At 37.1% G+C, this 14,227-nt stretch overlaps 1 protein-coding gene across 3 annotated transcripts in view; it reads left to right on the top strand.

The window, feature by feature from the left end:
• eml6 (EMAP like 6) overlaps nucleotides 1-2,958 on the top strand; it is a 43,535-nt gene extending 40,577 nt beyond the window's left edge. For all 3 annotated transcript variants that reach the window (XM_046858107.1, XM_046858106.1, XM_046858105.1), the window contains 4 exons: nucleotides 329-429; nucleotides 753-906; nucleotides 1,075-1,175; nucleotides 1,956-2,958. In XM_046858107.1, the coding sequence (XP_046714063.1) occupies nucleotides 329-429; nucleotides 753-906; nucleotides 1,075-1,175; nucleotides 1,956-1,980 (381 nt within the window). In that variant the 3' untranslated portion in view covers nucleotides 1,981-2,958. The remainder of the gene's footprint in view (nucleotides 1-328; nucleotides 430-752; nucleotides 907-1,074; nucleotides 1,176-1,955) is intronic.
• The last annotated feature ends 11,269 nt before the right edge of the window (nucleotides 2,959-14,227 follow it).

The raw sequence follows: 14,227 nt of genomic DNA, 5'->3' as shown, positions 1-14,227 counted from the left end.
TTTCAGCAGCTGAACAAAGAAATATCAGCTCCCTGAAAGACAAAACAATAAATATTTTGCCCTGGCATTGGGAAATTTTTACATTCCCAGTGATGCATGACCCTGAGTTTACCCTATTCCCCCTTAGCTGGGTGGGTCAAACATAGCTTTATGTCAAACATAGCTTTATTTATCCAAAAGGGAAATGCTCATGTTACAGCAGCACAGAGAGATTGGTGTACTGTATACTAAAAGTAATTTAACATTCTAAATGAAATGAAACAAGAACAAAAAATAAATTGGTATATAGTGAAGACATGTTTTGAAATGTGGTGTTGTATCTCTCCAGGTGTCTACAGGAAGCTATAAGCGTCAGGTTCATGAGGTCCCCAGTGGGAAGATAGTGACCGATTCTGTTGCTGACAGAATCACCTGGGCCACCTGGACCAGGTAACACACTCCAGACATACTGTGTATGTGTGTATATGGCATATGGTGGATAAAAAATATTCCTCCTTACTAAGGAATGAATGATGGGCCTGAACTGTAAAATAAAGCTATATTTGTTCCTTTTTTTCTATCTAAAAACAATGGGAGATACAAACTTTTGCACTTATTACTTGCTTTTGGAGCAGAGGTTTAACGTATGACATATTGATCTGAATGTTTATTGCAACTGAACACGAGCATAAAATAACGCCTGTTTATGTTTCTATACATTTAAAGGCATTTGACTGAATTGCTGTTTGATCTTTCCCGTGCTAATGTCGCAGTGTGCTCGGTGATGAGGTGTTGGGTGTTTGGCCACGAAATGCTGACAAGGCTGACGTGAACTGTGTCTGTGTATCTCATGCTGGACTTAACGTGGTCACCGGAGACGACTTTGGCCTCGTCAAGCTCTTTGACTTCCCCTGCTCAGAGAAATTTGTGAGTACAATTACAGATACAAACCTACAATTATTACAATAAGCACATATATACATTTATATTTGATAATGTTTATTTAGTTATATGTTTCAAATCCAATATAATAAATAAGAATGTAATGTAAACAGCAAAAACTATAGTGATTTGCTTTCTGTCTTTTATTGTCAGGCCAAACATAAACGCTACTTTGGCCACTCAGCTCACGTGACCAACATTCGCTTCTCCTACGATGACAAATATGTAATAAGTGTTGGAGGCAATGACTGCAGGTGAGGACCATGTATTCATATGAAATGTTTTAATTCTCCAAAATCTATTTCACAGCATTTACATATTTAGCGTGTCCAAACAAACAAAATTATAAAAACTCCAAACTCTATTGATTTTCATATTCTAAAATTAATGGCTCTTATTTTATTCCTGTACTTAAGTACAAGTTCAAATCCTTTGCTTAAATATGATTCTATTAAATTAAAAGTACCCTTTTTTACTTTTCTACTTAAGTAAAAGTACAAAATTACTCACTTTTGAAAGTAACCAAAGTAAAGGTACTGATCTATAAGATCCGGCATGTTTCTCTGAAATGCACTCAATCAAAAATATTACTAAATAAATATTACTCTTCAAAATGTAGAATAAATATTGAAAATACACTGATAAATTACTGATACTTGAAATTGAAAAATGAAAAAAGTAGTTATTTGTTTCATGAATGTTCCACAGCAACAAATATAACTATAAATGGATCATAGTATGGTGTTATACAACATTGTGGTAATGATTAGTAAGTTGTTGTGTTTTGTATTTTGATTATTCTGGTTATAGTGCAACGTGGGAAGTTGTAGATTAGTGGTTAAGATTTTGAACTTTTGTTTAGAAGGTTGTATGTTAAAATCGCAGCACTACCAAAGCTGCCACTGCTTGATAGATCAGATCATACTTAATTTATCCCAGTGCATCCCAGGTCTTTCACTCTTAACTGCTCAGTTATATTAACAGATCATTTATGTATAATTGTTTCCTTTAAATATGGTGTCTCTCTTTCTCAGTGTGTTTGTATGGCGATGTCTGTGATAAGATCTGACCGACAGCAGAGGGGAAACTTTTCTGGAGCCTCTCCTCCATACCTCTAGTAAATAAATGCTGCACACCTTCTAATGCTGCATCTGATCAATGAAGATTATGAACTTGAATTAAACTTTAGTTGATAGTACTGAAGAAATAACACGATCATGTTTGTCATCATTCTGTGTTAAAAAAAGAAGAAGAAGAAGAAGAAGAAGAATCTACTCTATATAAATAAAGTGCAATCTTTACATGCTCTTATACTTTCATAAACATAGAGTTAAAACATAATCATGCCAATATTTACTAGATAAATGTATTTATTTATTTATTTATTTATTTATTTAGTTTTTGACATCGAGTGCCTTAAACACACTGTTGCTGAGTTTCACCCACATGATTTAATGATGCATATCTGGTGCTATATGGAACTTGTTTGATTTTAGGGCTTTGAATGGTCTGTAAAACTTCATCACATTATGCAAACTCTTCTTTTTTTTTTTACTTTATATTTTGTACATTATTGTATCTAGTTACACTCTCTAGCTCTTCCTCTTATCTAATATGTATCCAAAAAGAAAAAAGAAAAAACCCTCGGGACTCAGGAGCCTGTTTATGGCATAATCACTGTAATGAAATATTTGTAGATGTTTTGGACGTGTGCTATTTTTGTTAAAAGATCAGATTTATTTTTACGTGTGTACGTATTAATGTATGAAGTATGCAACTCAATTGGTCACTTAAAAAAAAGCGAAAAGACTCCAAAATGAATAGGAAATTGGTGTAACAATGTTGTGTGTATTGCAATGCGCAGTTTGTAGCCAATGATGTGATGGCAAACGTATCTGTTGTGTACAGATATACAAAATAATATCTGTAATGTGTCTATGTTTTTGTATTGTATTGTCAGGATAGAGCTAAATGTACCTGAAAGCTATAAAATGCATGGTTCTGAAATTGTCATGTTCTAATGTAGATGATTGACTGGTAAAACAATTTATATATATATATATATATATATATATATATATATATATATATATATATATATATATATAATGTGTGTGTGTTATACAATTAAATGATAAAATATTACAAAAGCTCATAATGTGTCATCTTATTGCATTAGATGCTGATTTATGCAGCTCCACTTGCTACCTGTAGATGGGGGTGTGTAAAAATGTTTACTTTGAGTACTAGAATTTTGTCTTGGGCTTAATTTATTTCTCTATTCAACACATACTGTACTTCATGAATTCTCATGAAGGCTCATTTTTGAGGCTATCTGTAAATGAATACTTAGATTTTTTTTTAGGACCCACTTTTTTTTTTTACTCCTTATATTTCTTTCTTTTTTCTTTTTTTAACACATCATGTAATTGTGAACGCATGATCACGTATAGAAAAAAACAAAAACATGTGAAGGTGCAATTCATCATGTAACACCCTGTTATATAAACATATGACATCATGTGGGCAATCTGGAGTTACATATGGAAACAAATTATTGATGGGTGTAAATAAATTTTTTTTTTTAAACGTGAAAAAAATATTAAAATACATTAAATAATTTGTTTAGAAAAGAAATAAACAACATGAATGAATGATGTGTGAAAAGTTCATGGTGAATCATAGGGTAGTCATGAAAATAAATAAATTATGAGGAAAAACAATCACATTTTTATTGTGTAAAAAAAATCTGTTAAACAAAGGGAGTAATCAAATTTTTTTTTTAAATAAATATATACATTAGGGGTAAAAAAAATAAATATATATATATATATATATATATATATATATATATATATATATATATATATATATATATATGGAAAACAGTGTTTTTTCCACTTCAAAACAAGGTTCAAGCTGCTAAACAGATCACTTGGTATGTGACTCAAGGCCAAAGCTCATCAATTCTGAGTATAGTTACACAGAAGTAGCTCCTGAACCTGTTCCCAAAAACTTGCCTCGAAAGGCAGCTCGGCTTTCGGGTACCAATAATATCTTAAACATTATCCTTCTCAAAAAAGACTTCAAGAAACGTGGCAGAGATGGTCTCAAAATCAGTGGCAAAATCTTCTTCATTTATACACATTGAACATCCCTCGATTAATATTTAAATTTGGAAACTCCCTAAATTTTGTCCTCCTTAGTTACCATTATCCTAATAATATCCTTCTTCAGTATGTGTTTTATTGGCTTGTTTGATCATACTAATTCCCATTAACTTTAGCCTATTCAGGGTTAGACTAAAAAAAACAAGGCCCCATGATTTTGCTTAAGAGACAGTATCGCCAATTGCTGCTAACGCATATGACTGCTGAATATGCGCTATTTCTTGAAAGTCTGCTGTGTTCTACACCTACAACTGACCCAAAAAGTTGGGCATTATACTGGCTGGTTTGTGCCCCTCATGTTTCTGACTCTTTTACCCAAATGGACATATGCCTCCCTGATTACAACTCATTTCAAGATATTGATAAAAACAGTGTTATGTGATGTTCTAGTGCCAGTGTTGATTCATGTATTAGTGTAGGTGGTCATGAGTGTAGGACCCATTTTGTTTTAGATGATATTCACTGCACAAAGAGTGGGATTATGCCACACCACACTCAACATTCCTGTGTGCGCGTGCGTTCGTGCGTGCAGGTGTGTGTGTGAGTTATTTTTGACATTGTTTGAAAAGTAACTCATTATTAATTATCACCAGCATTCTACATTCTTTAGTAGTGTTAAAAAAAAATACTTTGAATAGTTTGCATAGCATATCTTTAAACAGCATGAACTAAACTTAACCCTAACCCTGTCAACATGTTGACCTATTTTCACGTAAGTAAAAGTTCTGTATTACCTACGATGCTGACCGCTTGTTGATAGTGCTTCATTTTTAACTAATGCGAGAAGATCTCCCCTCCTCATTTGCACACTCTGCTCAAACAGATCTTCTTTGTAAAGCTTCAACTTCTATGCAAATCCCATGGTCAAAACTGTCACTGGCTAGACTAAGATTTGAACAGAAGGGGAACCTGTGAGGGGTTTAAATCTTAAGAGATTAGAAGCAGGAACCCACAAACAGAAAGAGGTCTAATGATTAACTAAAAGTTCCTTAAAAGTCTGGGCCAAAATGTCTCTGAAAGAGTGACTGAAGACTGAGTACTGAGAAAGTGGAGAGAGCTCTACTTAAATAGACCGAGGTACAAGTGCAGCCGTTTGACCCTAGTAATAATTAAGTTCTCCATGATTATTATGTTGATGTTAATATTTTGCTTGAAAAATGTGTCATTAAAGAAGCTCCATCTCTTTTGTTTTATGAGCTGAGCTGAGTGCCAGATTTGACTGCTATCCCATTTTCTTTGTAATTGTTAACATTTTTTTCTCCTAATAAACACGATGATATTGGTACCAGCAATAAAAAGGTCCTGGTGTGCAATCACTGCAGCATGCAACTGCTAACTTCTCATGGAAGACATCACAAAATTTTAAATCTAAACATATCAAATGTGTTTCTGGGTAAACTGTAGTTTTGATGGAGCAACAGTACTGTATGTTGGCTATTTTTAACAACAAGGAAACTGCACTAAATCAAACACAGCTTTATTTCAGAAAATAAAAAGCCAACTCCTCCTCATACTTAACACTGTGCTTAGTGCTCAAAGCCCATCTGGCCATTCAATGTGAAAATGCTGAGAGAGGCGTATCTGGAACATGGTTTCCAAGGACAGGGTGCTCAAGTTCTTCTCTCCCACCTGCCTCTACCTGCTTTAGATGCATGAAAGATTTCTGGGATATTTATTCAGCAAACAGAAATCTCTGCTGTGAGGATTGCTAGTGCACAAGATGAACAGCTGAAAATATTGGAACAAGGAACAAAGGGAAAAAATCAAGTTTAAAGTGTGTGTGTGTGTGTGTGTGTGTGTGTGTGTGTGTGAGGGAGTGAGCATGGCACATGTCTTTATCCATAAAACAGGGCACATTGCATAAAATCATGGAGATACAGGTCAAGACCTTAAGTTAATTTTCACATCAATCATCAGAATGTGGAAAACGTGATCTCTGTGACTTAAAAAGTGGCATTATTGCCAGACAGGCTGCTTTGACTATTTTGAAAACAGCTGACCACATGAAATTTTTCATGCTCAACAATCTCTAGAGTTTACACATTCTGGTGCAAAATAAAAACACTTTTTGAGAGTGTTCAGAATATAATGTCAAGACCAGGTCAAGCTGACAGGAAGGTTGCAATAACTCAAATAACCCTCTTTACAACCATGATGAGCAAAAAAGAATCTCACAACCTTGAGGAGGACTGGCTACAGCAATAGAATAAGACCATATCTTTTTTTTCCAGCTGCAGTGAACAGAGGTTCACCAACCTTGGATAGTTGAAGATTGGAAAAATGTTGCCTGCTCTTTTTTTTATTATTTACATCTAAAACCTTTTAGAAATATTTTTGTTAGCCGGTTCTTGCTTGTTTTAATACAAAAACTAGCTTATTGCTTATTCTTTTTCATTCCTCATGCTTCTCACATGCTCCTCTTTAATGTCCAGCTCTCATCAGGGCTTAGTGGTCTTTTGATTAAAACTTCTGCCTAGAGTGATGGGACATATGGCTTCAGATCTGCAGTGAGATTACTGCAGGCTCTAGTGTCATGAAATTGCCACCACATAATGCGTTCTCCTCACGCCCTCATGGCACACTCACATTCTACAGAGACGAGAAAAGCCCACAACAGAGCCATCAAATAAATATGTGGCTGTAGAGCACCTGTTCAAACTGTAATCAACAACCTCTAGCATTCAGGCTAACTCCATTTTCAGGTTTTATATAACCATGAAGCGGTGGGGTTTATCATATAGGTCTGATGAGGCTTTCTTTTGCAATTCACAAATAATAAATCTTGCTAAAATAGAGGTATTTGGAGAAATAGTATTATAATGTAGGGGCAAGTGCTTCAATCTCATTCAAGGCCTCATATTTACAGCATCAGTTATTTCATTAGTGACAAATAGGCTACAGTCCTACAACATTTCAATACTAGATTCAAATATGTTTTGCTAAGTATTAAAATGCTTTTATTACACACAGTCATGTACAAATTTTAAATCACTTATAAAACACTTTTGATTACTTATCGTATTCATGTATCATATAATGGGAAAAAATGAATTAGAGATTCATTATGCAACTTTAGACCCAGGTAGACTCACATATTTAACAAAACGCATTTTTGTGATTTACCTAAAATTGTGCAGGACCGATCTGCTTCAAAAAGAGCAAGAGGCTAGAATACATACAGATAGAGAGTGAGAAAGGGAGAGAGTGAGAAAGAGAGAGAGAGAGAGAGAGAGAGAGAGAGAGAGAGAGAGAGAGAGAATGGGAGAAGGAAGAAATCTTTTCTGCCCTGTTTCCCTGTAGTTGAACCCTGTTACCTGAACCCAGTAATCTAATTAGTCGGATGGTCTGATGGTCTGCAGGAGGGAGGGTCAAGGCTATGGGTCATCAAGCAGCATATCTGCTACAATCATGTTTAAATTATTTATTCGACACAAGTACTTTTTAAACTTTTATTTACTCATTTCCTCATGTGGTTATTTATTAGTAACCCACTTTTCCTCTTGCCCAGTGGCATTGGATGCATCCTGACCTAAATTAAAATAAAGTCTCCTCACTTCCTTTTAAACCTGGGTATAGAAATATGCTACATGGTCATGTGAGCACACACACACACACACACACACACACACACACACACACACACACACACACACACACACAGCCAGCACACAGTGCTGACACTGGAAACTCCCTCCATAAACTTTAAATACACGTGTCCTTCTAATACACTCCACATTATGAACTATTATAGGTTTTAAATAGTTTAATAATATCCATTAACATAATATCCATGTTGTGTCAGCTACACAACAAGCTGCTTTTTGTTTTATTAAGGCATTTATTCTAATACTTCATCTTAATCATTTCATCATTACTTGTTAAAACGTTCTGTGAAGAGAGGTTGATTTACCATTTACTGTCTTTAGTCTTTTCTGTCAGTGCTTTATAACAGTTTCATAGAAAAGAAACCGGTTGAGGGATTTGATCTAAATCAACTGCAACTGCACTTTATAGTGACCTGTATCTTGTTTGTTTTTCTTTAATAGCATGGTGCAAAATCTTATCCCTTACTCCATAAATGGTGAACAATATGCTCGATTCACTATAAAACAAAATGTTTTATTTGTATTTCTAATTTTCTTCCATCCTTCAGATACCCAGGGTTAACATCTTTAACATGCTCAGGGAAAAGAAGTGAACATCTCACAAGCCTTATATAGAACAATTAATAGGACACTTCACGATTTTCTTAAAAAGAATGGGTTCTTCTTAATATTTTCCTCATGTTGTCTCAGTAGAATTTTGTATTGTTTATTAGAAATCTGGATTTTTTTCTTTTTGCAATGCATGTAATTTCATTCAATTTTATTTGTATAACAAGTTTGAAAATAAAATTGAAATTTTATTTGTCACATATATAATCCTACACAGTACAACACACCAACTCCAACAGTGCCAACTACAAATGCTGATGGATAGCTTTATTTGCTTTAAGATTAGTGAAACCAGGTTAAATGTTCAACATCTCTGGCAACAATGACTAAATATTGGTAAAAAAGTGGTAATGCAGAGAGTTACCAGGCAGTCTTTCTTTCTATATTCTTTCATTTAGTGATTCATTAATCCCTAATAAAGATGTCAGAGGTGACAATGACAAGGAAAATATGAGACTCAAAAAAGAACCCATGTTCCTCTGGGTAACAACAGATATATATTCCTCATAGTTTCATCATTACTGGTCTTTAAGAAAATGTAAATAATGACAAGCATATAAAAAACAAAAACATATATTTGGCTATGAGACATAGAGCCAGGTCCAGAGGGATTAAAAAAACGTGAGCAATATTCTGAGAACAAGCTGTTCTGATTCAGTGTGTTAGCATTCCTACATTATAGCACTGTTTTTCTTATTTGGTGCTTGACTAAAGCCTTCACAGGAATGTCTCTTGATGTACTATTGAAAGTAGGTGGAACGAAACCCTGAAGGCACTGAGATGAATTGTATGCATTGTTAGCATGGCGGATCTTACACGTTTTATAATCTAGTTAGAATGTGACTGAGGTGGGAAGTTTGATTTGGATTTGTAAAAGACATTTAAGCCCTGAGAGCTCTATTCATACTCAGGAAATGCTCTAGTCTTATTCTCAGTATCACTTTATTCACTTGAATGTTTGTGTCTCTGACCTTGAGCCTCATAAAGATTAGCACCTGCAATTGCATTATCTTGCTTGTAAAAATAAATTAATAATGTGAAAAATAAATCCATTGTGTAAATTGAATCACAAATACATGATAATAGTAAGAAAACATAAAAAAAGCACATTACAACGAAATATTTGTTTTCAAATCACATGTATAATTGTTATTACATATATAACTTATGACATATAAGTAATATATGTGATAATCATGTGTAAAAGAAATTATATGAACCTTGTGTAAAAATCTTGTGAATATAAATTGAAAACTGTATGAGAGTGAATATGTGAATTATGTCTAAAAAGTGTTTGAAAATACATGACTAATATAAAAGATGGCAACCCAGCCATTAGGGGGGCACAAGCCAGTGCACTCTTAGTGCCGGTCCCAAGCCCGGGTAAATGGGGAGGGTTGCGTTAGGAAGGGCATCCAGCGTAAAACATGTGCCAAATCAAATATGCGGATCACAAATGAGAATTTCATACCGGATCGGTCGAGGCCCGGGTTAACAACGACCGCCACAGGTATCGTTAGCCGACAGGGTACCGGTGGAAATTGGGCTACTGTTGGCCAAAGGAGGAGAAGGAGAGGAGGAAGACTTCTACAGAGACGGCAGGAAAAGGAGCAGTGGAGGAGAGTTGAGGTTCGGGTTGGTACTTTAAATGTTGGTACTATGACGGGTAAAGGGAGAGAGGTAGCTGATATGATGGAGAGGAGAAAGGTAGATATGCTGTGTGTTCAGGAGACCAAGTGGAAAGGGAGTAAGGCCAGGAACATTGGAGGTGGGTTTAAACTGTTTTATCATGGTGTGGATGGAAGAGAAATGGTGTAGGGGTGATTCTGAAGGAAGAGTACAGTAAGAGTGTAGTGAGGTGAAGAGAGTTTCTGATAGGGTGATGATCGTGAAGGTGGAAGTTGAAGGATGATGATAAATGTCATCAGTGCCTATGCTCCACAAGTTGGCTGTGAGATGGAGGAAAAGGAAAGATTCTGGAGTGAATTAGATGAAGTGGTAGATGGTGTACCTAGGAAAGAACGATTGGTGATTGGGGCAGACTTTAATGGGCATGTAGGTGAAGGAACAGAGGTGATGAGGAGGTGATGGGTAGGTATGGTTTTAAGGAGAGGAATGTGGAAGGGCAGATGGTGGTAGATTTTGCTAAAAGGATGGAAATGGCAGTGGTGAACACGTATTTTAAGAAGAAGGAGGATCATAGGGTGACGATAAGAGTGGAGGAAGGTGCACACAGGTGGACTATGTGCTATGCAGGAGATGCAACCTGAAGGAGATTGAGACTGTAAGGTGTTGGCGGGGACAGTGTAGCTAGACAGCATCGGATGGTGGTCTGTAGGATGGTTTTGGAGGTGAAGAAGAAGAGGAGGAAAGTAAGGATTGAAAGAAGAATAAGATGGTGGAAACTGAAGGAGGAAGAGTGTAGTGTAAGGTTCAGGGAAGAGGTCAGACAGGGGCTTGGTGGTGGTGAAGAGGTGCCGGATGATTGGGCAACTACTGCAGGAGTGATGAGGGAGGCAGCTAGAAAAGTACTTGGTGTGACATCTGGAAATAGAAAGCAAGACAAGGAGACGTGGTGGTGGAATGAGGAAGTGCAGGAGAGCATTAGGGGAAAGAGGTTGGCAAAACAGAAGTGGGATCGACAGAGTGATGAGAAAAGTAGGCAGGAGTACAAGGAGATGCGACAGCAGGTAAAAAGGGATGTGGCGAAAGCCAAGGAAAAGGCATATGAGGAGCTGTATAAGAGGTTGGACACTAAGGAAGGAGAAAAGGATTTATACCGATTGGCCAGGCAGAGGGACCGAGCTGGGAAGGATGTGCTGCAAGTTAGAGCAATAAAGGATGGAGAGGAAATGTGTTGACTAGTGAGGAGAGTGTGTTGAGAAGGTGGAGGGAGTATTTTGAGCAGCTGATGAATGAGGAAAATCACAGAGAGAGAAGGTTGGAGGATGTGGAGTTGGTGAAGCAGGATGTAGATAGGATTAGTAAGGAGGAAGTGAGAGCAGCGATTAAGAGGATGAAGAATGGAAAGTCGGTTGGACCAGATGACATACCGGTAGAAGCGTGAGATGTTTAGGAGAGATGGCAGTGGAGTTTTTAACCAGATTGTTTAACAGGATTCTGGAAGGGGAGAGGATGCCTGAGGAATGGAGAAGGAGTGTGCTGGTACCGATCTTTAAGCATAAGGAGATGTGCAGACCTGCAGTAACTACAGGGGAATTAAGTTGATCAGTCACACCATGAAGTTATGGGAAAGAGTAGTGGAAGCCAGGCTGAGAGAAGAGGTGACCATCTGTGAGCAACAGTATGGTTTCATGCCGAGGAAGAGCACCACAGATGCCTTATTTGCTTTGAGGATGTTGATGGAGAAGTATAGAGAAGGACAGAAGGAATTGCATTGTGTATTTGTGGATTTAGAGAAAGCGACGACAGAGTGCCAAGAGAGGAGTTGTGGTATTGTATGAGGAAGTCAGGTGTGTCAGAGAAGTATGTGAGGGTGGTGCAGGACATGTATGAGGACAGTGTGACGGCAGTGAAGTGTGCAGTAGGTACGACAGACTGGTTCAGGGTGAAGGTTGGACTGCATCAAGGATCGGCCCTGAGCCCTTTCCTGTTTGCAGTGGTGATGGACAGGTTGACGGACGAGGTCAGACAGGAGTCTCCTGGACTATGATGTTTGCAGATGATATTGTGATTTGTGGTGAGAGTAGAGAGCAGGTTGAGAAGAGCCTGGAGAGGTGGAGATATGCGCTGGAGAGAAGGGGAATGAAAGTCAGTAGGAGTAAGACAGAGTACATGTGTCTGAATGAGAGGGAGGGCAGTGGAGTGATGCGGTTGCAGGGAGAAGAGGTGGAGAAGGTGGAGGAGTTCAGGTACCTGGGGTCAACAGTGCAAAGTAATGGAGAGTGTGTTAGAGAAGTAAAGAAAAGAGTGCAGGCAGGGTGGAGTGGGTGGAGAAGAGTGACAGGAGTGATTTGTGATAGTAGGGTATCTGCAAGAATGAAAGGGAAAGTTTATAGGACTGTGGTGAGACCTGCGATGTTGTATGGATTAGAGACAGTGGCATTGAGTAAAAGACAGGAGGTGGAGCTGGAGGTAGCAGAGCTAAAGATGTTAAGGTTTTCGTTGGGAGTGACGAGGATGGACAAGATTAGAAATGAGTTTATTAGAGGGACAGCACATGTAGGATGTTTTGGTGACAAGGTGAGGGAGGCGAGATTGAGATGGTTTGGACATGTGCAGAGAAGGGACATGAGTTATATTGGTAGAAGAATGCTGAAGATGGAGCCACCAGGTAGGAGGAAAAGAGGAAGGCCAAGGAGGAGGTTCATGGATGTGGTGAGGGAAGACATGCAGGTAGTTGGTGTGAAAGAGGCAGATGTAGAGGACAGGGTGGTATGGAGACGGATGATCCGCTGTGGCGACCCCTAATGGGAGCAGCCGAAAGAAGAAGAAGAATATAAAAGATGGCATGCAAAAGTTAGTGATACTTCAGAAATAAAAAGCTTTTCTCAATTGAATTATGTTGAAAAAAATAAAAAGATAAAAAACTAAATGTAAACACTTTGCACTTGAAGCTTGTGATGGTTGTTGTGATTCGTAAGAAACTAGCACTCATATATTATAAATGATTTTAGAGAAGGCTTTAAATTAGCTTGAGGTGACACAACAGATTTGAATGCATCCAATGAAAACATGTCTGTCCACTATAAAGTTTAATAGACACTGACAAGATCTTTTATGGTGCACCGTAGCCATGCAAAAGCTTCATCAAATGCGTTTATGCAACATTAGCTTTTACTTATGATATTGCAATAATGTAGTGCATGTGCAATTTTCATATTAATGCAGATGGCTGGAACAGGGTGGCAACTGTCACCCTGGAAATATGCCTTGCCACCTTAATTGCCACCCTTGACCTCAAATCAAATCTTCCATAGGTACTCTGCAACTTAAATGTAAATCTCTCAGTGAGCCTCACGTAGAAATGTGAGATATTGCCCCAATTCCGATGATGCTCACATGCAGATTTTTTTTTTAAATCAATAAATTTTTTTAAAGCCCAAACAGTAATGTTAATACAGTGCAACCCACACTAAACCTTCAACAGTTCCAACTACAAATGCTGATAGATAGCTATATCAGCTATGATATTTGTGAAACCGTGTTAAATGATTTGATGTGGAGAGTTGCCTTTCCAGACTAGCCAGATAATCCTAAGAAGGCAGAGACAAAGCAAACACAGTGTTTCTTTCTATCTTCTTTATTTTATCTAGACTCATTTAGACAATTTAAATGTAAATGGCACAAAAGATTCAACATTTGTTGAATTTAGTTCAACAAATTTTTCTTAATTGTATAACAATTCAAGTTTACTAATTTGATTGGAAAAGAAACCTTGCTATTATATTAAGTAAAACCACATTGGGATGTCAGAGAATCACCAAACATCATTATGATGAGGATGTGGCAAACGATAAGTTTTTCGTGAATTTAAAATTTTGGAGATTTAAAATATTAACGCTCTCAGATGAAGATGAAAGAAGTTAAAAGAAGACAATTGCACAGGAGTTGACAAATCAAAGTATGCTAACTAGCCAGCTATTCAATTGGCTAATAGTGAGTGTGGCTTTTTTGAGAGCTAGTCTGCTCGGGGCACAAAAATGACAAATTTGGTCGTACCGTGTCCAAAATTTTAATGCTGTATATAAACTATATAAACACATCACCTTGTACAATTACTTTGCTATCCCAAAAACCTGAAAATTCCACTGCATTTATTCCACTTTAAAGTTGTGCATGTTTATCATTCTGTTATCTGTATATCTATATGTATTCATGCACATCAAAGAAAGGAGAAGGCCACTGAAAGTTTAACACATACCCCACACAAATGATCCATCAGGAATTCTAGATGTACCA

The sequence above is a fragment of the Silurus meridionalis genome, chromosome 9 (assembly GCF_014805685.1).
Source record: "Silurus meridionalis isolate SWU-2019-XX chromosome 9, ASM1480568v1, whole genome shotgun sequence".
Taxonomy (NCBI): Eukaryota; Metazoa; Chordata; class Actinopteri; order Siluriformes; family Siluridae; genus Silurus; species Silurus meridionalis.
The sequence above is the reverse complement of the archived record's forward strand: the minus strand, read 5'-3'. Positions and strand labels throughout refer to the sequence as shown.